Source organism: Tetrahymena thermophila (genome assembly GCF_000189635.1).
Source record: "Tetrahymena thermophila SB210 genomic scaffold scf_8254594, whole genome shotgun sequence".
Taxonomy (NCBI): domain Eukaryota; phylum Ciliophora; class Oligohymenophorea; order Hymenostomatida; family Tetrahymenidae; genus Tetrahymena; species Tetrahymena thermophila.
In genome coordinates this window covers 510,206-537,617 of record NW_002476365.1, presented here as the reverse complement: position 1 = coordinate 537,617, position 27,412 = coordinate 510,206, and the positions used below count along the sequence as shown (strand labels likewise).

Genomic DNA, 27,412 nt, shown 5'->3' with positions numbered 1-27,412 from the left:
TAAGGTTGAGAGGTAATACGGTATATTAATTTACATAATTCGTTAAATTAATTTAATATATTGAGATATATGCTTAAAATCTTATTTTATTTTTGATTAAATAAATCCATTAATTAATATTTACGATTAACCATATATATAATTATGTAATGCAATATTAATGTAAATCTAATATTATAATATTTTTAATATAATTTATAGTTTCAAGCAACTTTGTCGCAAGCAGCTCCTCTGAAACCATTCATGCAAATACAAGTTCCATTGTTGCAAAAACCATTTGAACTACAATTGCTAGGACAGAACTTCTTGTAAGCACAGAATTAATCAAGCTTTTCAGGGCAAGTAAGTAGACCACTGTAGCCAGGAACCTTCAATTATTGGCCATTCTTAGAGCAAGTAACTTTAGTTCCTCCAACGCTAACAATTACATTATTTAAAAAATTACAAGAATAGGTATAACATAAACCTTATTCCTTGATAGGTTTTAATTTTTCACTAATGAGTGAGCTGTTAAAGCACTTAGAGTTAGATCCAAATGAAATTCCCATAGCAGTTTTTTAAGTTGGAGTATTCTAAAAGTTGTTTGAATCATCATAACATTTAGAATTCTAGAAAGTTTAAATCGTGTTGCAACCATCGTCTAATTCTTAAGAGGAGTTACATTATCCAACACCATGATAATAATAGTCACATTTTTCTTCGAAAGATCCGACAGTACAGAACTCTCTTTTTTTGTCATCACAAGAACCGGTAATGAATGAACAACCAGCATCTTTACCATAGTAAGATTTTTCCTCCATATTTGAGTTAACAGAAGCATAGAAACCAGTATCTCTTAGCAAAGCGGCAGTAAAACCAGTGAAAATAGAAATGGTTGGGGAATCTGACGCATTCATTATTTCATCTTGAATAATAGTAGTTTCCCAGTGAGAACCAGCTGAATTTTGACCACCTTAGTTTTCAAGAGCCATACCAGGAATAGTGCTGCATCCATAGTATTTTTTTGCAAATTAAAGAACATTTGGTGTTTTTAGGAAAGTAGTTTTAATACCTCTAACAGTTTACTCAACAGTAGGATTAACATGAGGCTTCTTCTTAGAATCAACCCAGTTAGCAATGTCTAAATCAGAAAATCCGAGGACATGAGTGATTTCATGGATAACAGTCCCAACGAAACTTTAGAATAAGTGAGAATTGGCAAAATTTTAGGTTTTTAAGAAACCCAAGTTGAAGTTTACTTAACCGTGAGTGGGACCTACAATTTTAAGGAGTCTGCACCATCCAGCGTAAGCAAGATAATTTTCTTTAGGTTCATCAGTGAAAGTGATGTATAAATGGAGATCACTATCCTTTTCGGTTGCCTTATCGGCATAAGGGATAGTAGCTTCGCCACACTTTTAACGTTTGAGATCCCATATCATAGAACCTTTAGGTTTAGGGACGATGGTGATAAGATTGCTGAAGAAATTAGAAGCTATCATGATAGCCTTTTCACAGTTTCTTCTGAAGATTTACATTTCAGAAGTATTAGGTAAATTATCGAAATAAGCCATATCATAAGTAATCTTGAATTTTCTAGGTTTAGAATTTTAGAGATGTCTTTCATTTTCATTGATAACTAAGTCAACAATTTCTTTGTCTAACTTTTGATTCATTCTTTTATGAGCACATTTATGCCCTTAGAAATGAGCTTAGACTTAAGTAAAAGCAAAGCAAACTATTAATAGAACTACAGCGAATTTATTCATAATTTTAGTTATTTTGATTTTTTTTGTTTTAATTGTTTATATTTAAATTATTGTGATCTGTGATTTAAACCACTAAAATGAGCTCAACTATATAAGGTATATTTAAATGGTTCTGTAAATTTATATTTTTTTAATTTTGCTTTCCTAAAATATCTTAAATTAGTAAAATTCATATGATTATATTTTAGTACTAATAAGTTAATGATTTTATAATAAAAATACGAAGTAAGAATGTACATTTAATTAAAGATTTAAATATTGAATAATTATGTTCACACTTTACTTGGTTATAGAAAATTTAAAGTAATAGGTTTAAAATATTTTACTTGTCCTAGTTAAAAATTAATAAAGGTTTATAAATAATAAATAAATAACTTTAAAATCTTATAAAATCTAATTAAGTATATAAATCCATCAGATTTGATTTATGAATAAATAAATAAATTTATTACTATAAATAGATAAATAAGGAGTGAATTAATTAAATTTTTTTTTAAAAACCATATGTTTCAATTATGTTAAATGAAAAACAACTAAAGTACAAAAATAAACACTTTAAAAATTTTTGAAATATTTATGTTTTTAAATATTGAAGAATCAATAAAATTCTATTTTGGTTTAAATTAAAAATACGAAGTAAGAATGTACATTTAATTAATGATTTAAATATTGAATAATTATGTTCGCACTTTACTTGGTTATAGAAAATTTAAAGTAATAGGTTTAAAATATTTTACTTGTCCTTGATAAAAATTAATAAAGGTTTATAAATAATAAATAAATAACTTTAAATTCTTATAAAGTCTAATTAAGTATATAAATCCATCAGATTTGATTTATAAATAAATAAAATAACTATAAATAGATAAATAAGGAGTGAATTAATTAAATTTTTTAAAAAAAACCATATGTTTCAATTATGTTAAATGAAAAGCAACTAAAGTACAAAAATAAAAACAAAAATAATTATAAATACAAATAAGCATCAAATATTAGCTTTTTATGTAAAGTTTTAAAAATGTATTTTTAAAAATATAAAATTGTTATTTTATATTTATACTTATTTTTACTTTACCAAATATTTATGTACCAAGAGAGTTAGGTTCTAATAGCTAGTACTATAAAAAATTAATGTCTAGCAATATAAACTCAAGACATAATCCTTTCTCACAAAATATTTTTTTATATATTAAAAATGGATGCTTTTAAAAAAAGATAGAATTTTAAAGACTAAAAAATTTATTTTAAACAAAATAGAGTTTTAAAATTATATATAATTAAGTAATAAATTAAATTAATAAAATTAATTAATTAGTACAACCATAGTAATCTAGTTATAATTTTTGTTACTGATCCTATTTAAATATTTAATGAATGATTTTTTCTATCAGTAAAATTTTTATGGTTTCTAAAGATCTAATTCAAAAATTTTATTTAGCACTCGTCCACTTACTTATATACTGAATTCGAGTTATTAAAAACTTACCACAAAAATTTGAGTTTATAAAATATAAAGAATAACTAACCATAGGTTGTGTTCATAATGTGAATATTATTCACTGTATAAAATGTGATAAAATATTGCACATAATAGGTTTGATTTTTAAAAATGAATTTTTTGGCTCGCAAATTAACTATAAAAATTCACTACTTATAACTAATGTTTATAGGGGATTCTACGGTACATTTTCTAACTTATTTTTAGGTAAAATTAAGTTTAAAATTTTTTAAATATTTGATTTCAATAGCTAAAATGTTTTTACAAATTTCATAAAAAGTGTTATTTATTTAAGAAACATAAGTTTCTATTATTAAAGCTTTTATTTTTACATTATTTTACTTAATTATTTTCTGTCATTTGAAAAATAAAGATTTGAAATATTAAAATAAATTTTCATAATAGGTAATTTTTTATATAAAAAAGGAGCTATGGTAAAATGATAAGTATGTATATTTATTTTGCGATTTTTACATATAAATTTAAATTTCTTATATTCAAAAATTTACATTTATAGTTGCACAAATACGTTATGGTTAAAATTTTATAGTTGATAGTGTGTGTTATAATTAATTAATTAATTTATTTCAAATTAAAGTTGCAATAGTAAAATTGTATAAATAAATAAAGAATACTAGCATAATAAATTAATTATCAGATTAATTTGATCAAATTAAGTAAGAAAAAATACTCTATGGGCATAATCAATCATTAAACTTCATAGAAGCTTTCTGAAAAACTATAAAATTTATATTTTATTATTGTAACTCAATTTTTAAAATTTGAAAAGTTTGTATGAATTTTATAAAATAATAGACACATTAAAAAAATATATAAAAGAGATTAGAAAAAAAGGCTTTTAGTGATATGCAAAAACAATTAAAATTACTTCTCATGAAATATAAAAGTATAATTGTATACATATATTAATTAGATATAAATTTTAGTTAATTTTTATTTAACTAAATTTACTCTAAATAAAGACATCAATAAATATTTTTAAACTTATGGCATATTCTTGATTAGATAAAATTATTTTATTAATATTTTTAAGTGCTAGTTAATCATAAAAAATTAAAAATTATATAAATTATAGCTAATCCTGTAATTAAAATATCACGAACTGTGTAGGTACAGATGGTGATTTGTTATTTAATTTTTATGATTTTAAGCTAATCTTAAAAAAAATAATAAAATTGTTTCTTAAAAATTCTGGCTAGAACTCACTTTTCCTATTATATTATTTAAATATATCTTTAATATCTAAAATAATATTTTTATTTATTTAATTCATTAATTAATATCTACGAACAATTATTTTTTAATTGATTGACTTAATTATATAACTCAATATTAATTTAAATCTTAATAGTATAATATTTTTAATATAATTTATAGTTTCAAGCAACTTAGTCGCAAGCAGCTCCTCTGAAACCTTTCATGCAAATGCAAGTTCCATTGTTACAAAAACCATTTGAATTACAATTACTAGGACATAACTTCTTGTAAGCACAAAATTCATCAAGCTTTTCAGGGCAAGTGAGTAAACCACTGTAACCAGGAACATTCAATTATTAACCATTCTAAGAGCAGGTAACTTTAGTTCCTCCAACACTAACAATTACCTAATTGGCAGCAGTACAAGTATAGGTATAGCATAAACCTTATTCCTCAATAGGTAGATATTATTCACTAATGAGTGAGCTGTTAAAGCACTTAGAGTTAGATCCAAGAGAAACTCCCATAGCACTTTTATAAGTTGGATTATTTTAGAAGTTGTTTGAATCATCAAAACATTTAGCATTACTAAAAGTTTGATAAGTGTCGCAATTACTATCTAAGAATGTAGATGAGGTACAATATCCTACACCATGATAGTAATAATCACATTTTTATTCGAAAGATCCTACAGTACAGAATTCTCTTTTTTTGTCATCACAAGAGCCAGTTATGAATGAGCAGCCAGCATCTTTACCATAGAAAGATTTTTCCTCCATTTTTGAATTAACAGAAGCATAGAAACCAGTATCTCTTAACAAGGCAGCTGTAAAACCAGTGAAAATAGGAATGGTTAGGGAAATGGAAGCATTCATCAATTCATCTTGAATAATAGTAGTTTCCCAATGAGAACCAGCTGAACCTTCACCACCTTAGTTTTCAAGAGCCATACCTGGTATAGTGCTACACCCATAGTATTTTTTTGCAAACTCAAGAACATTTGGTGTTTTTAGGAAAGTAGTATTAATACCTCTAACAGTTTACTCAACAGTAGGATTAACATGATGTTTCTTATTAGCATCAACCCAGTTAGCAAAGTCAGAATCAGAAAATCCGAGAACGTGAGTCATTTCATGGATAACGATTCCAACTAAATCTTTGAATTAGAGAGAGCTGGCAAAGTTGTAGGATTTTAAGAGACCTAAGTTGAAGTTAACTTAACCATGAGTGGGACCTAAAATTCTAAGGAATCTGCACCATCCAGCGTAAGCAAGATAACTTTCTTAAGGTTCATCAGTGAAAGTGATATATAAATGGAGATCACTATCCTTATCGGTAGTCTTATCAGCAGCTGGGATAGTAGCTTCGCCACAACTATTTAGTCTGAGATTCCACTTCATAGAATCTTTAGGTTTAGGAACGATGGTGATGAGATTGCTGAAGAAATTAGAAGCTATCTTGATAGCCTTTTCACAGTTTGTTCTAAAAATTTACATTTCAGGAGTATTAGGTAAATTATTGAAATATGCCATATCATAGGTAATCTTGAAATTTCTAGGCTTAGTATTTGAGAGGTGTCTTTCATTTTCATCGATGGTCAAGTCAACAATTTCTTTATCTAACTTTTCGTTCATTCTTTTATGAGCACATTTATGCCCTTAGAAATGTGCTTAGACTTAAGTAAAAGCAAAGCAAGCTATTAATAGAACTGCAGCGAATTTATTCATAATTTTAGTTATTTTGATTTTTTTTGTTTTAATTGTTTATATTTAAGTTATTGTGATCTGTGATTTAAACCACTAAAATAAGCTCAAATATATAAATTTGTTTAAATGGTTCTGAAAATTAAAATTTGTTTAATTCTGCTTTCCAAAAATATGTTATATAACAAAATTCATATGATTAGATTTTATTTAGTACTATTGAGCTAATGGGTTTTCAATTAAAAATACGGAGTAAGAATACACTTAATCAATAATTTAAATACTAAATAATCGAATTCGCATTTAACTTACTTATAGAAAATTTAAAGTAATAACCTTAAAATATTTTACTTGTCCTTGATGAAAATTAATAAAGATTTATAAATAATACATATATAACTTTAAAATCTTATTTAGTCTAATTTAGCATATAAATCTATTAGATTTGATAACTGAATAAATAAATATAATAACTATAAATAGATAAATAACTATTGAAATATTTACATTTTTTTATAAAAAACTTATATTTATATTATGCCAAATGAAAAGCAACTAAAGTGAGAAACTAAACACTTCAAAAAATTCATTTAAAATAAATTTAAAGTTGATTTTTTTACGAACATTTTTGAAATATATTTCTGAGTATTGAAGAATCGATAAAATTCTATTTTGGTTTGTAAAAAGTAATTTTATTTTTAATACTATTGAAGTAAATGTGTTAGTTAGCGTCATTGTAATATATATTGTAACACTAAAAATATATTCACTATAAAATAATTTAATTTAAAGCCACAATTGTATTTTCACGAAAATAATTGTAAAATCAAGCAAGCATCAAATATTAGTTTTTAAAGTAATATTTTAAATATGTATTTTAAAAATGTAAAATTGTTTTTTATATTGATGGAATTATAAAAAATTAATATCTATCAAATAATCTCAAGATTACAAAATATTTTTTTTAAATATATTAAAAATGGATGCTTTTAAAAAGAAAGATATTTATTTAAAAGACTATAAAAAATATTTTAAATAAAAAAGAGTTTTTAAAATTATATTTTATTAAGTAATAAATTAAATTCCTAAAATTTACTAACTAGTACAACCAAAATAATCTAGCTATAACCTTTGTTACTTATCTTATTTAAAAATATAATGTTTCTTTCTACAAATAAAAATTCAATGGTTTCTAAAGATCTAATTCAAAAATTTTACTTAGAATTCATAAGCTTTCTTCTATCCTAATTCTAAGTTATTAAAAATTTACTACAAAAATTTAAATTAATAAAATAAAAAGAATATTAAACCATTATACTGTGTTCATTATTACTCTGAATAAATTCTTATTGAATATTGCACAAAATAGGTTTGATTTTTAAAATGAATTTTTTGACATACATGTTACTTTTAATACATAAAAAATACCGTAGAATACCCGATAAGTAATTTAATGTGTTTTAACAGCTTTTCATTAAAATTTTACAATTTTAATAAATGCTATGAATTTCTGGATTAGCAGTATTTTAATTTCTTATATTCAAAAATTTACATTATTTATATTTGCACAAATACTTTATGGTTAAAATTTTATAGTTGATAGTGTGTGGTAAAATATATATATTTATTTTAAATTTATGTTACAATATTAAAATTGTATAAATTAAATAAAGTATACTAACATATTAAATTAGTGATCATATTAATTTAATCTAATTAAGTAAGAAAAAATATATTGTATGGGAATAATCAATAATTAATCTTCGTAGAACTTGCTGAAAAACATAAAGATTTACATTTTATTAATGTAACTCAATTTTTAAAATTTGAAATGTTTGTATGAATTTTATAAAATAATAGACACATTAAACAAATGTAAAAAAGAGATTAGAAAAAAGGCTTTTAGTGATATGAAAAGAACAATTAAAAATACTAGCCATGAAATATTATAGCATAATTGTACATAAATATTAATTAGCTAATAAAAAGTGATGATGAAACAAAAATTTAAGTGTTAAATAAATTCACAAATACAAAATTAAATATTTTACAATCTAATTTTTAGTTTATTTTTTTTAAATAAATTTTCTGTCTAAGCAATAAAGGTATTACCTTCAATAAATATTTTTAAACGTATGGCATTTTCTTGCATAGATAAAAATAACTTTTTATTAATATTTTTAAGCACTAGTTAATCATAAATAATTAAAGATTGTATAAATTATTTAATTCTTAAAACTATTAATTTTCGGGATAAAATTAATAATTTTAAAATAAATTTAATTTTTTATTTGCTTTGTCTTTCTCTTTTAATTAATTTTTTTTAGTTATCAAATAAAGCAGTAAATACTTAATATTATTTTATTTTAGGGAATCGAATTTAGTTATTCTAATTAGCAGTCCAATTCAATAAAAAACAATAATCAATTATAATATATTAAAATTAATTTAGCATTATTTTTCTTAAAATAAAAATATTTTTGTGTTATAAACTTAATTACTCTAAACACTTAATCAATATCCCAGGGGGGATATTAATAAGATTTTAGAAGAAAAATTCAATAAATTAGGAGTATTAGGTAAATTATTGAATTAAGCCATATCATAGGTAATCTTGAAGTTTCTAGGTTTAGCATTTTCGAGATGTCTTTCATTTTCATCAATAATCAAGTCAACAATTTCTTTGTCTAACTTTTCATTCATTCTTTTATGAGCACATTTATGCCCTAATAAATGAGCTTGGACTTAAGTAAAAGCAAAGCAAGCTATTAATAGAACTGCAACGAATTTATTCATAATTTTAGTTATTTTGATTTTTTTTTTTTTGATCTGTGATTTAAACCACTAAAATAAGTTCAAATATACTAATTATTTAAATGGTTCTGAAAATTAAAATTTATTTAATTCTGCTTTCCAAAAATGTGTTATATTATAAAATTCATATTATTAGATTTTAGTACTATTGAGTTAATGAGCTTACAATTAAAAATACGAAGTAAGAATGTACATTAATCAATAATTTAAATACTAAATAATTGAGTTCGCATTTTTCTTGCTTATTGAAAGTTTAAAGTAATAATCTTAAAATATTTTACTTTGTCCTAGATGAAAATTAATAAAGGTTTATAAATAATAAATGTATAACTTTAAAATCTTATTAAGCCTAATATAGCATATAAATCTATCAGATTTGATAATTGAATAAGTAAATATAATAACTATAAGTAGATAAATAACGAGTGAAATATTTAAATTTTTATAAAAAAAGATGTATTTATATTATTCCAATACAAAAGCAACTAAAGTGTGAAAATAAAGACTTCAAAAATTCATTTAAAATAAATTTAAAGTGCATTCATTTTTCAAACATTTTTAAAAAACTTATGTTTCTGAATATTGAAGAATCAATTAAATTCTAATTTGGTTTGTAAAAAGTAATTTGATTTTTAATATGCTTGAAGTAAATGTGTTAGTTAGCGTCATCATATTATATATAGTAACACCAAAAATATATTCACCATAAAATATTTTAATTAAAGCCACGATTATATTTTCTACGAAAATTATTATAAAGACAATCAAGAATCAAATGTTAGCTTTTTATGTAATATCATAAATAATTATTTTTAAAAATGTAAAATTGTTTTTTTATATTTCTACTTATTTTACTTTAATAAATAGTTAAGTACTAAGAGCTAAGTTCTAATAGCTGGAACTATAAATAATTAATCTCTATCAAATAATATCAAGATCACAAAATATTTTTTAAATATAAAAAAAATGGATGTCTTTAAAAGAAATAAATATATTTAAAAGACTCTTAATAATATTTTTTAAACAAAAAAGAGTTTTAAAATTATTTGTATTAAGTAATAAATTAAATTCATAAAATTAATTAACTAGTACAACTAAAATAATCTAGCTATAACCTTTGTTACTTATCTTATTTAAAAATATAATGTTTCTTTCTACAAATAAAAATGCAATGGTGTCTACAGATCTAATTCAAAAATGTAATTTAGACATATGCTTACTTCTATTCTAAACCTAAGTTATTCAAAATTGACTATAAAAATTTTAATTAATAAAATAAAAAGAATATTATACCATTATACTGTGTTCATTATTATTCTGTATAAATTATAATTGAATATTGCACAAAATAAGTTTTATTTTTAAAAATGAATTTTTTGACATACATATTTCTTTTAATACATAAAATTACCGTAGAATACCCATAAGTGATTTAATGTAGTTTAACCTCTTTTCATTGAAAATTTACTATTTTAAATGAAATATCTGGATTAGCAGTATTTAAATTTATTATATTCAAACTTTTACATTTATAGTTGTATAAATATTTTTTAGAAATTAAATAAAGCATACTAACTTAATAAATTAATGGTCAGATAAATTTCATCTAATTAAGTAGAGAAAAAAACTATATGGCATAATCATTAATTAATCTTCATAGAAGCTTTCTGAAAAACATAAAAATATACATTTTATTAATGTTACTTAATTTTTAAAATTTGAAAAGTTTGTATGAATTTTATAAAATAATAGACAATTAAAAAAATATATCAAAGAGATTAGAAAAAAGGCTATGAAAACAACAATTAAAAAAAGACTTGAAATAGTATAGTAAACTTGTATACACATATTAATTAGCTAATAAAAAATGATGATGAAACAAAGATTTTAGTGCTAAATTAACAAATATATAATTAAATATTTTACAATCTAATTTTTAGTTAATTTTTATTTAACTAAATTTAATGTATAAAGCAATAAAGAGATTAGAGTCAGTAAAAATTTTTAAACTTATAGTATTTACTTTCTTATATAAAAATTACTTTTTATTAATATTTTTAAACACGAGTTGATCATAAAAAATTAAAGATTGATTGTATAAATTATTTAATTCTAAAAATTATAATATTAGGGATAAAATTAATAATTTTAAAATAAATTTAATTTTTTATTTGCTTTGTCTTAAATCTAATAATTAACTTTTTTTAGTTTATCAAATAAACTAGCAAATAATTAAGATGATTTTAATTTAGGGAATCAAACAAACCTAGCTATTCAAATAAGCAATCCAATTCAATTAAAAACAATAATCAATAAATTTTAAAAATTATTATTTGACTATTTTCAAGAGCTAGTACTTTATATATTAAACTTAGCTTAGAAAATAGTATCATTTATTTCCTTAATATAAAAAACTTTTTGTCTTATAAATTTAATTAACTCTACTAGGAACAAACAAAACTTTAGAAAATTTTAATAGACAAAAAATTAATAAATTTTAAACTTCTCAATATCTCTACTACTACCACCCTTTAAAAATTATAGATTGTCTTGATGGCTAATTATAAAGTAATGAATGAATTAATTGAAATTAATTTTCATAATATATAAGAAAATTTACAATTAGAAGAATTTAAGGCTTAATAGGGTTAAAATCAAGCTATAACTATCATTTTTATCCTTACAAGTCTTTTACTTGGAGGACTATGTTTCACAAATTTTTTATTAGATTTTTAACAGATTTTTAATAATTACCAACTTAATAATATACCTGCAATCAGATTTTGAATTTTTAAGTTATATAGAATCTCTATTATTTTCTTTTTGACCTTTTTTCAGAAAAACTAAACAAATTAAAGAAAAATTCTTTAAAGTTCTATAAATAATTTTTAATAAATCTTTGTTATAGAGCTTTATTTTTTGCTAAGCTTAACTAAAGTATCAGTTTACCTATTAATTAACTTCTTTAAGTTTTATAGCTTAACTTTTATTAAAACTGGTGTTTTAGTTTTATTTAATTTGATCTCTTTGTCGTCTAGACCAATTCTTAATATTAAAACCTTTTAGAAATATTAAAAAATAAATAAATTTAAGACATATTTATAAAAAATGTTTTTAATAAATACATAATACCTTAAAATACATGAAAATAATTTACCTTAATTTTATATATTTTGTTAAAACTTCTTTCAAATATAAAAATATCAATATTTTAGTTATATGATATTTTTTTCATAACAAAAAATATTTAGTTATATAAAATAATAATTTTTTATAATTTAATATATTTATCAACCTACTTATAAATTAAACTAATTTCATAAAAATTTTATTTCTTATTTATCTAAGGGAAATGAAAAAAATTATTTATTGCATATTAAACATTATAATTGATTGACTTAATATACAATTATATAAATTATACTAATTTAAATTTTATAAAGCTTTATATTTTTAATATAATTTATAATTTCAAGCAACTTAGTCGCAAGCAGCTCCTCTGAAACCATTCATGCAAATACAAGTTCCATTGTTGCAAAAACCATTTGAACTACAACTGCTAGGGCATAACTTCTTGAAAGCACAGAATTCATCAAGCTTTTCAGGGCAAGTGAGTAAACCACTGTAACCTGGAACCTTCAATTATTGACCATTCTTAGAGCAGGTAACTTGAGTTCCTCCAACACTAACAATAACCTAGTTTGCAGCAGTACAACTATAGGTATAACATAAACCTTATTCCTTGATAGGTTAATATTTTTCACTAATAAGAGAGCTGTTAAAGCACTTAGAGTTAGATCCAAGAGAAGATCCCATAGCACTTTTATAAGTTGGATTATTCTAGAAGTTGTTTGAATCATCAAAACATTTAGCATTACTAAAAGTTTGATAAGTGTCGCAATTGTTATCTAAGAACGTAGAAGAGTTGCATTGTCCAACACCATGATAATAATAATCACACTTTTGTTCGAAAGATCCGACAGTACAGAATTCTCTTTTTTTGTCATCACAAGAGCCAGTAATGAATGAGCAGCCAGCATCTTTACCAAAGAAAGATTTTTCTTCCATATTTGAGTTAACTGAAGCATAGAAACCAGTATCTCTTAACAAGGCAGCAGTAAAACCAGTGAAAATAGGAATGGTTAGGGAAATGGAAGCATTCATCAATTCATCTTGAATAATAGTAGTTTCCCAGTGAGAACCAGATGATCCTGAACCACCTTAGTTTTCAAGAGGCATACCAGGAATAGTGTTGCATCCATAGTACTTTTTAGCAAATTCAAGAACATTGGGTGTTTTAACAAAAGTAGTTGTCATACCTCTAACAGTTTGTTGAACAGTAGGATTAACATGAGCTTTCTTATTAGCATCAACCCAGTTAGAAATATCTGATCCTGAAAATCCGAGAACGTGAGTCATTTCATGGATAACGATTCCAACCAAATCTTAGAATTAGAGAGAGTTGGCAAAGTTGTAGGATTTTAAGAGACCCAAGTTGAAGTTAACTTAACCGTGAGTGGGACCTACAATTTTGAGGAATCTGCACCATCCAGCATAAGCAAGATAAGTTTATTAAGGTTCATCAGTGAAAGTGATATATAAATGGAGATCACTATCCTTATCAGTAGTCTTATCAGTAACAGGGATAGTAGCTTCACCACACTTGTTAAGTCTAAGATCCCACTTCATAGAATCTTTAGGTTTAGGAACGATGGTGATGAGATTGCTGAAGAAATTAGAAGCTATCTTGATAGCCTTTTCACAGCTTCTTCTGAAAATTTACATTTCAGGAGTATTAGGTAAATTATCGAAATAAGCCATATCATAGGTAATCTTGAAGTTTCTAGGCTTAACATTTTAGAGATGTCTTTCATTTTCATCAATAATCAAGTCAACAATTTCTTTGTCTAACTTTTCGTTCATTTTTTCATGAGCACACCTATGTCCATGGGAATGAGCTTGGACTTAAGTAAAAGCAAAGCAAGCTATTAATAGAACTGCAATTAATTTCTTCATATTTTTTTAGTTATTTAGATTTTTATTTTATTTATTTAATTGTTTATATTTAAACTATTGCAATCTATGATTTAAACCATCAAAACATGTGCAAACATAAAATTATGTTTTTAAATGGTTCTGGAAATTTATATTTGATTAATTCTTCCTACCCCAAAATTTTTTATTCAATAAAATACATATATGACTATATTTTAGTACTAGAGAGTAAATTAGTTTATACTGGTTAAAAATATAAAGTAAGAATTTAAATTTAATTACTGGTCTTACTGTTTTGCAGATAAATTTATCTAAATAAAAAATTATAAATGAAAATAGATAAATAATGAATGAAATTAGTTTAACTAAAATCATATTATCTATATTTTAAAAAGTTTCTACAGCTCCATAATAAATTGTTCAATAATTCATCTAAAATAATTTTAAAACTTATGCTTTTTCTTATCATAAAGATGTGTATAACATATGTATTTTAAAAACCAATAAAAATCTATTTTGACTATCTATGCTTTTTATTAATAAATATTTACAAGAGCTAAATCTTTTCAAAAATTAATGATATCAATTCGATCTAAAGATTATATATTTTCTCATAAAATATTTTTTCGAGAAAAGTAAAAAAGCTGTTTTTATAAGGAAAAATGTATGAACATTTAAATCATTATAAAAATCTATTTGAAACAAAAAAGAGCTTTAGGAATACATTAATGGTTTCTTAAAATTCTTACATTAACTAATTAGTGATATTAAAGTAATTATACTATAACCATTATTAATTATGTTATTTAAAAAATACAATATTTTAACCATAAATTTTTTGATGATTTCTAACCTTGCCTAAAATTTTATTTAGAATTCAATTCCAATTAAAATTTTTAGAAATTACCACAAAATTGTTAATTAGTTTAATAAATAAAATAATTGGCTACAAATAGTGTTTAAATTATCAATATTGTTAATTGCATAATTTATATTAAAACAATACACAGAGTAAGTTAAATTTTATAAAATGGTTTCATGATATTCCTTATATTTTTACAACTTAAAATATATATTTTCTAATTATTATTTAACTGTGAAAACACTCTGAATATTTTATCTATTCAAAATATTTAATTATTAATCTTTTTTTATATGAATTTCATAGATATGACTTCTTATAAAATTAAAATTACACCTTTTTTCAAACTTTTTAGAGAATGAATGTTTTTTATTTAATTCTATTCCTATTAAAGTTATTCAACCCTATTTAATAGCACTATCTGTTTTAGAAAAAGTAGAATTTATAATTTTTAAATAGATTTCCTTCTAAAGTAAATTTTTACAAGATAAGCAATAGTAATATGATGAATTAAAATAGGTTTTAAAATCCTTATATTTAAATAATTAAATAGATTTAAATTCATCAAATTCAAGAATTTACATCTTAAAGATTTTATGGTAAAAATTTTATATTCAATAGTTTGTGATATTTGATTGATTGTTTTCTTAATCAAGTTAAAATCACAAAATTAAAAATGTATTACTCTAAAACCTTAGTAAATATCCCAGGTTTTAAAAATTTACAATCAATATCCAGAATCATTTATTAAAATTTAGACAAAAAATAACTATCACCATCCCAGTGGGGATATTGACCAAGGTTTTAGAGTAATTAATTAAAGTGTAATTATATAATAAATTACTGGCCATATTAATTTGAGCTAATTAAGTACGAAAATTAATTAAATACTCTATGGTTATATTAAAAAATCGATCATCATAGAATCTTTCTAGAAACTATACTTTTGTATTCTAATTAAGTATCAGTTTTTGAAATTTGAAATGTTTGTATGAATTTTATAATATAATAAATAATATATATCGAAAAAACTGATTTAAAAATGCATTAAAAAAGGCATTTAGTAAATATGGGAAAAAAATCTAATATCTAAGATAAGTCAAAGTTAACTTTATTCATGTATTTTTAATTTATTAAAAAAATGATGGTGAAATCGATATATAAGTATCCAAATAACAAATATCCAATCAAATTATTGTTAATCTAATTATTTCATTAATTGATGGTAAATTAGCTCGCTTTTTGTTAAATTTTATATTATTGAATTTTCTATAAACAAATAATTAAATTACCAATCAATTTAATAGTTTTAAGCTTATGGTATTTTCCTGTTACCATAAAAGTGCTTTTAATTTATATTTTTAATTACGAATAAATCATTAATAAACCTGAAAACAATTTGCATGTGAAAATTAGAATTATAGAGAAATGATTAATAAGTATTTTAAAATAAATTTAACTATTTATATATTTTATTTTAATACCATATTTAATTTATTATAGTAAGAAATTTTTAAATTCAAGGATGAAGTTTAAATATTAGAATAAACAATTAGCTTCAATACAAAAGTAATAATTTATATTTATATTTTCTATAAACAAATAATCAAATTACTAATCAATTAATAGTTTTAAGCTTATGGTATTTTCCTGTTACCATAAAAGTGCTTTTAATTTATATTTTTAATTACTAATAAATCATTAATAAACCTGAAAACAATTTGCATGTGAAAATTAGAATTATAGAGAAATGATTAATAAGTATTTTAAAATAAATTTAACTATTTATATATTTTATTTTAATACCATATTTAATTTATTATAGCAAGAAATTTTTAAATTCAAGGATGAAGTTTAAATATTAGAATAAACAATTAGCTTCAATACAAAAGTAATAATTTTTATAAGTCATTATATCATTTTTTTTATAGTTAATATCAATTAATTTAGATAATTACATATTTATTTTCTTAAAACTAATAATTCTATTAACTCATTCAGAAAGTAATGAAAATTCAAGTTAATTATAATAGACACAAAAAAACAATCTATTTTTCAAATAGAGGGGTTATATTTATAAACAATTTATAAAAATAAATTGTTTTTTTTAGTATTTATTTATAATATTTATCTACTATAGAAGATGAAAAAATTTATATTTTTTTTTAAAAAAAATTCATAGGTTTAAAAAAAATTATCTATTTATTTAAAATTTTATTTTTGGTTTTAATAAATGTAATGAAGAATAATATAATTATATGTTAAATATTTTAATTTGCTGAATTAATATATAATATAAAAATAAATCTTAATAATATAAATTTTTAATGTAATTTATGATTTTCAAGCAACTTATTCGCACTCAACTCCTCTGAAGCCTTTCATGCAAATACAAGTTCCATTGTTGCAATAACCATTTGAATTACAATTGTTTGGACATAGTTTCTTGTAAGCACAGAATTCATCTAGTTTTTCAGGGCAAGTAAGGTAACCAATGTAACCTGGAACCTTCAATTATTGGCCATTCTTAGAGCAGGTAACTTTAGTTCCTCCAACACTAACAATTACCTAGTTGGCAGAAGTACAAGTATAGGTATAGCATAAACCTTATTCGTTGATAGGTCTATATCTTTCATCAATAAGTGAGCTGTTAAAGCACTTAGAGTTTAATCCAAAAGAAACTCCAAAAATACGTTTATAATTTGGATTATTCTAAAAGTTGTTTGATTAATCATAACATTTAGCGTTACTAAATGTTCGATAAGTGTTGCATTAATTGTCTAAGAATTAAGAGAAATTACATTATCCAGTACCATGATAATAGTAGTCACATTTTTTTTCGAAAGATCCGACAGTACAGAATTCCCTATTACTGTCATCACATTAGCCATAAATGAAAGAGCAACCAGCATTTTTTCCATAAAATGATTTTTCTTCCATATTTGAGTTGACCGAAACATAAAAACCAGTATCTCTTAACAAAGCGGCTGTAAAACCAGTGAAAATAGGAATGGTTAGGGAACTGGAAGCATTCATTATTTCATCTTGAATAATAGTAGTTTCCCAGTGATAACCAGCTGAACCATCACCACCTTAGTTTTCAAGAGGCATACCAGGGATAGTGTCGCATCCATAGTATTTTTTAGCAAATTCAAGAACATGAGGTGTTTTTAAGAAAGTTGTTTTCATCCCTCTCATTAGATATTAAGTTGTAGGATTGAAATGAGGCTTCTTATTAGAATCAACCCATCTTGGAATATCATATATAGAAAATCCGAGAACGTGAGTTATTTCATGGATAACAGTTCCAACTAAATCTTAGAATTAGAAAGAGTTGGCAAAGTTATAGGAATTTAGGATACCCAAGTTGAAGTTAACTTGACCGTGAGTGGGACCTATTACTCTGAGAAATCTGCACCACCCAGCATAAGCAATATAGGTTTCTTAAGGTTCATTAGTGAAAGTAATATACAAATGGAGATCACTATCCTTATCTGTAGTCTTGTCAGCAGTAGGGATAATAGCTTATCCACAATTATTACGTCTTAGATCCCACTTCATAGAACCTTTAGGTTTAGGAATGATAGTGATGAGATTGCTAAAGAAATTAGAAGCTATATTTATAGCCTTTTCACAGCTTCTTCTGAAGATTTACATTTCAGGAGTGTTAGGTAAAGTGTTGAAATAAGCCATATCATAGGTAATCTTGATGTTTCTAGGTCTAGCATTTTAGAGATGTCTCTCATTTTCATCAACAATTAAATCAACTATTTCTTTGTCTAACTTTTCATTCATTCTTTCATGGGCACATTTATGTATTTCGGAATGAGCCTGGACTTAAGTAAAAGCAAAGCAAGCTATTAATAGAATTGCAATGAATTTTTTCATACTTTTAGTAATTTTAATTTATATTTGATTTTATTTTTTATATTTGAATTATTGCAATCTATGTTTTAAGCCATTAAAACAAGTGTAGACATAAAATTATGTTTTTAAATTGGTTCTGGATTTTATATTTAGTTAGCTCTGTTTCCACAAAATTATTAATTTACTAAAATTCATATAACTAAACTTGAGAGTTAGACAGTAAATTTGCTTAAAATAAAAGATATGAAGTTAGAATACTAATTCAATTACTGGGTGAATAATTAAAAAAAATGATTGTGTTTCGATTTTGCTTGTTTATAGAAATTTTAAAAATAACAACTTTCAAATATTTTAATTTATTCTACAAAATAATGAAACTTAATAATTATTTTATTAACAATAAATATAAAACTTTAAATAATTTATATAAATTGTTTTTAAACTATTTTCTTTTTCCTAACCATTTTCTTTGAAATATTTAGAATTCTTTATATTTTAGAGTCAATAAAATTCTATTTTGATTTATGAAAAATAATTTGATTTTTCTAATTTTAGAGTGTAAGTTTTAGTTAGTATAATCTCTTTATTTATTAGTTATACCAAAAATATATTCACTATAAAATATTTAAATTTAAACAAGTATTCGGCTTTTCTACTAAAATATATTTAAAGATAACCTATAATTAGCTAATAGCTTAACAAATTATGCTTAAGATAAGTATTTTAAAAAAATAGTATTAATCTATTTTGAATATCAATACTTTTTAAAATTTAAATTAATATTTAAGTTCTAAGAAAGGGCTAGTTCCTATTAATTCATTAAAAAAATAAAAGTAAAGATTATCAATTCAATCTAAAAACTAAATTTTTTCTTACAAAATATTTTTTTTATTCTAAAAAATATGATTTTTATGAAGCAAATAAATATTTTTTCCATTATTAAGATATTTATTTTTACCTTATTTTAAGTTTTTATTTCCAGTATTCATTATAATAAAAATTTAAAATTTAAAAATACTTTCGTTCTATGGTTAATTTTTACAAAAGGAGCTTGTAAAGTGATCAATGTATGTACATAGTTTGTGATTTGCTCATATAAATTTTATTAAATACATTTAAATAATTTATTTTTAAGAATTTTAATTTAAAGTTGCTAATTGACCATATGTTTTAAATTTAACTTTAATGATCATATTAGTGTGGAATAATTAAATACTAAAAATATACTTTATGAAAATAATTAAAAATTAATTACTATGTAAACTTTTAGCAAACTATAAAATTTACATTCTATTTATGTAATTTAATTTCTAAAATTTGAAAAACTTGTATGAATTTTATAAAACAATAAGCATACTAAAGAGGATAAAATTAAAGATATTGAAAAAAACGTTTTTAGTAACATTTCAAAACTATTCAAAATATTAGCTAAATAATAGTTAAGATAATTTCAAAATATATTTCTAGTTTATAAAAAAAATTATGATAAGAAAATATTTTAGCATTCAATTAGCAAATTTCAAATCAAATATTTTACAATATAACTTTGTCTTTAATTAATTATGGATTTTAGCTAGTTTTTAATTAATTTTTATAAAATTATTATATTTTCTTAAAATAAAAAACATGTAGTGCCATATAATTCAATTAACTCACTCAGAAACTGATCAAAATTTTAAATAATTAAAACCAGAACAAAAATTTACATTTTAAAATTTTTGGCACTAAAAGAAAGAACTTTTATTTTAATGATTTTATAAAATATTTGAAAAACCTTTAATATTTAAACTTGATTAAATATATATTAAGGTAAGTGATATCAATAGAAGAATTTATTAAATTTCCAAATAAATTGATAAAATTAACTTCTCTAAAAGTCAAAAAAAAAATTTGAGGTACACGTAGTGAGGGATAAGGTTGAGAGGTAATACCGTATATTAATTTACATAATTCGTTAAATTTATTTAATATAATGAGATATATGCTTAAAATCTTATTTTATATTTTTTATTTATTTAAATCCATTAATTAATATTTAAAACCATATATTTTAACTGATTAACCATATAAATAATTATTTAATGCAATATTAATGTAAATCTAATATTATAATATTTTTAATATAATTTATAGTTTCAAGCAACTTAGTCACAAGCAGCTCCTCTGAAACCATTCATGCAAATACAAGTTCCATTGTTGCAAAAACCATTTGAACTACAATTACTAGGACATAACTTCTTGAAAGCACAGAATTAATCAAGCTTTTCAGGGCAAGTAAGTAAACCAGTGTAACCAGGAACCTTCAATTATTAGCCATTCTTAGAGCAAGTAACTTTAGTTCCTCCAACGCTAACAATTACCTAATTGGCAGAAGTGCAAGTATAGGTATAGCATAAACCTTATTCCTTGATAGGCTTATATTTTTCACTAATGAGTGAGCTGTTAAAGCACTTAGAGTTAGATCCAAGAGAAACTCCCATAGCACTTTTATAAGTTGGATTATTCTAGAAGTGGTTTGAATCATCATAACATTTAGCATTATTGAAAGTTTAAATCGTGTTGCAACCATCGTCTAAATCTTAAGAGGAGTTACATTATCCAACACCATGATAATAATAGTCACATTTTTGTTCGAAAGATCCTTCAGTACAGAACTCTCTTTTTTTGTCATCACAAGAACCGGTAATGAAGGAACAACCAGCATCTTTACCATAGAAAGATTTTTCCTCCATATTTGAGTTAACAGAAGCATAGAAACCAGTATCTCTTAGCAAAGCGGCAGTAAAACCAGTGAAAATAGAAATGGTTGGGGAATCTGATGCATTCATTATTTCATCTTGAATAATAGTAGTTTCCCAGTGAGAACCAGCTGAACCTTCATCACCTTAGTTTTCAAGCGCCATACCAGGAATAGTGTTGCATCCATAGTATTTTTTTGCAAATTCAAGAACATTTGGTGTTTTTAGGAATTTAGTTTTCATGCCTCTAACAGTTTACTCAACAGTAGGATTAACATAAGGTTTCTTATTAGCATCAACCCAATTAGCAAAGTCAGAATCAGAAAATCCAAGAACGTGAGTTATTTCGTGGATAACAGTCCCAACTAAACCTTAGAATACATGAGAATTGGCAAAATTTTAGGTTTATAAGATACCCAAGTTGAAGTTTACTTAACCGTGAGTGGGACCTATAATTCTAACGAATTTGCACCATCCAGCATAAGCAAGATAAGTTTCTTAAGGTTCATTAGTGAAAGTGACGTATAAATGGAGATCACTATCCTTATCAGTTGTCTTATCAGCAGCAGGGATAGTAGCTTCACCACACTTATCTCTTCTGAGATCCCATTTCATAGAACCTTTAGGTTTAGGGACGATGGTGATAAGTTTGTTGAAGAAATTAGAAGCTATCTTGATAGCCTTTTCACAGTTTCTTCTAAAGATTTACATTTCAGGAGTATTAGGTAAATTATCGAAATAAGCCATATCATAGGTAATCTTGAAGTTTCTAGGTTTAGCATTTTAGAGATGTCTTTCATTTTCATCGATAATCAAGTCAACAATTTCTTTGTCTAACTTTTGATTCATTCTTTTATGAGCACATTTATGCCCTTAGAAATGAGCTTGGACTTAAGTAAAAGCAAAGCAAGCTATTAATAGAACTGCAACGAATTTATTCATACTTTTAGTTATTTTGATTTTTTTGTTTTAATTGTTTATATTTAAATTATTGTGATCTGTGATTTAAACCACTAAAAAGAGGTCAACTATATAAGGTATATTTAAATGGTTCTGAAAACTTATATTTTTTTAATTCTGCTTTCCTAAAATATCTTAAATTAATAAAATTCATATGATTAGATTTTAGTACTATTAAGTTAATGGTTTTATAATTAAAAATAGGAAGTAAGAACGTACATTTAATTAATGATTTAAATATTGAATAATTCTGTTCGCACTTACTTGGTTATAGAAATTTTAAAGTAATAGGAAAAAAATATTTTACTTATCCTAGATAAAAATTAATAAAGATTTATAAATAATAAATATATAACTTTAAAATATTATAAAGTCTAATTAAGTATATGAATCCATCATATTTAATTTATGAATAAATAAATAAATTAACAAAAAATAGATAAATAAGGAGTGAATTATTTAAATTTTTTTAAAAAACCATATGTTTCAATTATGTTAAATGAAAAACAACTAAAAAGTACAAAAATAAACACATTAAAAATTTTTGAAATATTTATGCTTTTAAATATTGAAGAATCAATAAAATTCTATTTTGGTTTGTAAAAAGTAATTTGATTTTTAATATGCTTGAAGGAAAAGTGTAAGTTAGCATCATCGTAATATAAAGAGTAATACAAAAAATATATTCAATATAAAATATTTTAATTTAAAGCCACACTTGTATTATAAAAATAATTATAAATACAAATAGGCATCAAATGTTAGCTTTTTATGTAAAGTTTTAAAAATGTATTTTTAAAAATATAAAATTGCTATTTTATATTTATACTTATTTATTTTTACTTTAATAAATATTTATGTACTAATAGTTAAGTTCTAATAGCTAGTACTATAAAAAATTAATGTCTAGCAATATAAACTCAAGACACAATCCTTTCTCACAAAATATTTTGTTTAAATATTAAAAATGGATGCTTTTTAAAAAAAGATATAATTTAAAAGACTAAAAAATTTATTTTAAACAAAATAGAATTTTAAAATTATATTTTATAAAGTAATAAATTTAATTACTAAAATTAATTAATTAGTACAATCATAGTAATCTAGCTATAACTTTTTTTACTAACCCTATTTAAATATATAATGAATGATTCTTTCTATCAGTAAAATTTCTATGGTTTCTAAAGATTTAATTCAAAAATTTTATTTAGCATTCTTCCACTTACTTTCATACTAAATTCAAGTTATTAAAAACTTACCACAAAAATTTGAATTTATTAAATGTAAAGAATTACTAACTATAGTTTGTGTTCATAATGTGAATATTATTCACTGTAAAAAATATGATAAAATTTTGCAGATAATAGGTTTGATTTTTCAAAATGAATTTTTTGGCACACATATTACTTTTTAAACATAAAAAATACAGTAGAATACCTAATAAGTAGTTTAAATGTGGTTTAACCACTTTTCATATAAAATTACTATTTTAAGTACTTACCAATAAATAATAATTATAATTTACTGGTTTAGGAAATTTTACCCATATTTTAATTATTAGTAAAAATAATTTTACTTTAAATAAATGGTAAAATATTTTTCTATAAACTAAGATTATTTTTATTTTTTATTAAAAGCTTTTATTATTGCTTTTTATTGATTTTTTATTTTAATAAAATTAGAAAAACTAGTAAAAAAATTTACAACTATTTACTTTATATACCTCTTGCAAATCGACTATATAAATTTACTATTTATAACTAATGTTGTTTATAAGGGATTCTTTTGTGCATTTTCTAACTTATTTTTAGCTATAATTAAGTTTAAAATTTTTTAAATATTTGATTTCAATAGCTAAAATGTTTTTACAAATTTCATAAAAAGTGTTATTTATTTAAGAAACATAAGCTTCTATTATTAAAGCTTTTATTTTTACATTATTTTAATGAATTATTATTTTCTGTCATTTTAAAAATAAAGATTTTAAATTTTAAAATAAATTTTCATACTTGATAATTATTGATAAAATAACGTGGCAAGTATGTATATTTTGGGATTTTTATATTTAAACTTAATATATTTAAAAATCTTATATTCAAAAATTTACATTTATAGTAGCACAAATATGTTATGGTTTAAATTTATAGTTGATAGTGTGTCGTATAATTAATTTATTTATTTTAAATTAAAATTCCAATTGTAAAATTGTATAAATTAAATAAAGTATACTAGCATAATAAATTAATTATCAGATTAATTTGATCAAATTAAGTAAGAAAAAAAATTAACTGTATGGGCATAATCAATAATTAATCATCAATCAATCATAGAAGTTTTCTGAAAAATTATAAAATTTATATTTTATTAATGTAATTCAATTTTTAAAATTTGATAAGTTTGTATGAATTTAAAAAAATAATAGACACATTTAAAAAATATATAAAAGTGACTAGAAGAAAGACTTTTATTTATATGTAAAAAAAAACAATTAAAAATACTACCCATGAAATATTAAAGTATAATTGTATACATATATTAATTAGTTAGTAAAAAAGTGATGATAAACAAAAATTTTAGTGTTAAATTAATAATTGATCAGAATAAAATTTGTAAAATTTGTCCTTAAAAACTCTGGATAGAACTCACTATTCCTATTATATCGTTGAGATGTATGTATGTTTAATACCTAAAATAATATTTTTACTTATTTATTTATTTATTTAATTCATTAATATCTACGAACAAATATTTTTTAATTGATTGACTTAATTATATAACGCAATACTAATTTAAATCTTAATAATATAATAATTTTTCATATAATTTATAATTTCAAACAACTTAGTCGCAAGCAGCTCCTCTGAAACCATTCATGCAAATACAAGTTCCATTATTGCAAAAACCATTTGAACTACAATTGCTAGGACATAACTTCTTGAAAGCACAGAATTCATCAAGCTTTTCAGGACAAGTGAGTAAACCCCTGTAACCTGGAACCTTCAATTATTAGCCATTATTAGAGCAGGTAACTTGAGTTCCTCCAACACTAACAATAACCTAGTTTGCAGCAGTACAACTATAGGTATAACATAAACCTTATTCCTTGATAGGTTTATATCTTTCACTAATAAGAGAGCTGTTAAAGCACTTAGAGTTAGATCCAAGAGAAACTCCCATTGCACTTTTATAAAATGGATTATTCTAGAAGTTGTTTGAATCATCAAAACATTTAGCATTACTAAAAGTTTAGTAAGTGTCGCAGCCGTCATCTAAGAATGTAGATGAGTTGCATTGTCCTACGCCATGATAGTAATAATCACACTTTTATTCGAAAGATCCGACAGTACAGAATTCTCTTTTTTTGTCATCACAAGAACCGGTAATGAATGAACAACCAGCATCTCTGCCATAGAAAGATTTTTCCTCCATATTTGAGTTAACAGAAGCATAGAAACCAGTATCTCTTAGCAAAGCGGCAGTAAAACCAGTGAAAATAGAAATGGTTGGGGAATCTTATGCATTCATTATTTCATCTTGAATAATAGTAGTTTCCCAGTGAGAACCAGCTGAACCTTCATCACCTTAGTTTTCAAGTGCCATACCAGGTATGGTGCTACATCCATAGTATTTTTTTGCAAATTCAAGAACATTTGGTGTTTTTAGGAAAGTAGTATTCATGTCTCTAACAGTTTATTGAACAGTAGGATTAACATAAGGTTTCTTATTAGCATCAACCCAGTTAGCAATATCTGATCCTGAAAATCCGAGAACGTGAGTCATTTCATGGATGACGATTCCAACTAAATCTTAGAATTAGAGAGAGTTGGCAAAGTTGTAGGATTTTAAGATACCCAAGTTGAAGTTTACTTAACCATGAGTGGGACCTAAAATTCTTAGGAATCTGCACCATCCAGCGTAAGCAAGATAATCTTCTTAAGGTTCATCAGTGAAAGTGATATATAAATGGAGATCACTATCTTTATCGGTAGTCTTATCAGCAGCAGGGATAGTAGCTGCACCACACTTACCATATCTGAGATCCCATTTCATTGAACCTTAAGGTTTAGGAACGATGGTGATGAGATTGCTGAAGAAATTAGCAGCTATTTTTATAGCCTTTTCACAGTTTTTACTGAAAATTTACATTTCAGGAGTATTTGGTAAATTATTGAAGTAAGCCATATCATAGGTAATCTTGAAGTTTCTAGGTTTAGCATTTTAGAGATGTCTTTCATTTTCATCAATAATCAAGTCAACAATTTCTTTGTCTAACTTTTCATTCATTCTTTTATGAGCACATTTATGTCCTTGGGAATGAGCATGGACTTAAGCGAAAGCAAAGCAAGTTATTAATAGAACTGCAACAAATTTATTCATAATTTTAGTTATTTTGATTTTTTTGTTTTAATTGTTTATATTTAAATTATTGTGACCTGTGATTTAAACCACTAAAATAAGTTCAAATATACTAATATGCTTAAATGGTTCTGAAAATTAAAATTTATTTAATTCTGCTTTCCAAAAATGTGTTATATTATAAAATTCATATGATTAGATTTTAGTACTATTGAGTTAATAATCAATTAAAAATACGAAGTAAGAATGTACATTAATCAATAATTTAAATACTAAATCATTGATTTCGTATTTTACTTGCTTATTGAAAGTTTAAAGTAATATCCTTAAAATATTTTACTTAGTCCAAGATGAAAATTAATTAAGGTTTATAAATAATAAATACCGTAGTTTCTTATATATTAAGGAATATTCAGATAAAAACTTTGATCAAATTTAGTCCTTAATTCTAATTTTTTCACAATTTATTGAAAAAAGTCCTTAATATATGAGAAACCACGGTCTATAACTTTAAAATCTTATTAAGTCTAATTTAGCATATAAATCTATCAGATATGGTAATTGAATAAATAAATATAATAACTATAAGTAGATAAATAACAAGTGAAATATTTAAATTTTAATAAAAAAAGATATATTTATATTATACCAAA

At 23.0% G+C, this 27,412-nt stretch overlaps 8 protein-coding genes across 8 annotated transcripts; all 8 read right to left on the bottom strand. All coding sequences in view use genetic code 6, as the record gives it.

Annotated features, from left to right (window-relative positions):
• Positions 1-203: 203 nt before the first annotated feature.
• TTHERM_00289600 (leishmanolysin family protein) lies at positions 204-1,748 on the bottom strand (the record flags this gene model as incomplete). The annotated part of the gene is made up of 1 exon (XM_001018676.2): positions 204-1,748. The coding sequence occupies one exon, from the start codon at positions 1,746-1,748 to the stop codon at positions 204-206; it is 1,545 nt and encodes a 514-aa protein (XP_001018676.2).
• Positions 1,749-4,646: 2,898 nt separating this feature from the next.
• Positions 4,647-6,191, bottom strand: TTHERM_00289590 (leishmanolysin family protein; the record flags this gene model as incomplete). Its single annotated transcript, XM_001018675.1, has 1 exon — positions 4,647-6,191. The coding sequence occupies one exon, from the start codon at positions 6,189-6,191 to the stop codon at positions 4,647-4,649; it is 1,545 nt and encodes a 514-aa protein (XP_001018675.1).
• A 2,490-nt stretch (positions 6,192-8,681) lies between these two features.
• TTHERM_00289580 (leishmanolysin family protein) lies at positions 8,682-8,963 on the bottom strand (the record flags this gene model as incomplete). The annotated part of the gene is made up of 1 exon (XM_001018674.1): positions 8,682-8,963. One exon carries the CDS (start codon positions 8,961-8,963, stop codon positions 8,682-8,684), a length of 282 nt encoding a protein of 93 aa, XP_001018674.1.
• A 2,361-nt stretch (positions 8,964-11,324) lies between these two features.
• On the bottom strand, positions 11,325-12,078 carry TTHERM_000289579 (hypothetical protein; the record flags this gene model as incomplete). Its single annotated transcript, XM_012798267.1, has 3 exons — positions 11,325-11,538; positions 11,602-11,878; positions 11,931-12,078. 3 exons carry the CDS (start codon positions 12,076-12,078, stop codon positions 11,325-11,327), a joined length of 639 nt encoding a protein of 212 aa, XP_012653721.1.
• Positions 12,079-12,452: 374 nt separating this feature from the next.
• Positions 12,453-13,997, bottom strand: TTHERM_00289570 (leishmanolysin family protein; the record flags this gene model as incomplete). The annotated part of the gene is made up of 1 exon (XM_001018673.2): positions 12,453-13,997. The coding sequence occupies one exon, from the start codon at positions 13,995-13,997 to the stop codon at positions 12,453-12,455; it is 1,545 nt and encodes a 514-aa protein (XP_001018673.2).
• A 3,184-nt stretch (positions 13,998-17,181) lies between these two features.
• Positions 17,182-18,726, bottom strand: TTHERM_00289560 (leishmanolysin family protein; the record flags this gene model as incomplete). Its single annotated transcript, XM_001018672.1, has 1 exon — positions 17,182-18,726. The coding sequence occupies one exon, from the start codon at positions 18,724-18,726 to the stop codon at positions 17,182-17,184; it is 1,545 nt and encodes a 514-aa protein (XP_001018672.1).
• Positions 18,727-20,840: 2,114 nt separating this feature from the next.
• Positions 20,841-22,385, bottom strand: TTHERM_00289550 (leishmanolysin family protein; the record flags this gene model as incomplete). The annotated part of the gene is made up of 1 exon (XM_001018671.1): positions 20,841-22,385. One exon carries the CDS (start codon positions 22,383-22,385, stop codon positions 20,841-20,843), a length of 1,545 nt encoding a protein of 514 aa, XP_001018671.1.
• Positions 22,386-25,235: 2,850 nt separating this feature from the next.
• TTHERM_00289540 (leishmanolysin family protein) lies at positions 25,236-26,780 on the bottom strand (the record flags this gene model as incomplete). Its single annotated transcript, XM_001018670.1, has 1 exon — positions 25,236-26,780. One exon carries the CDS (start codon positions 26,778-26,780, stop codon positions 25,236-25,238), a length of 1,545 nt encoding a protein of 514 aa, XP_001018670.1.
• Between the last annotated feature and the right edge of the window lie 632 nt (positions 26,781-27,412).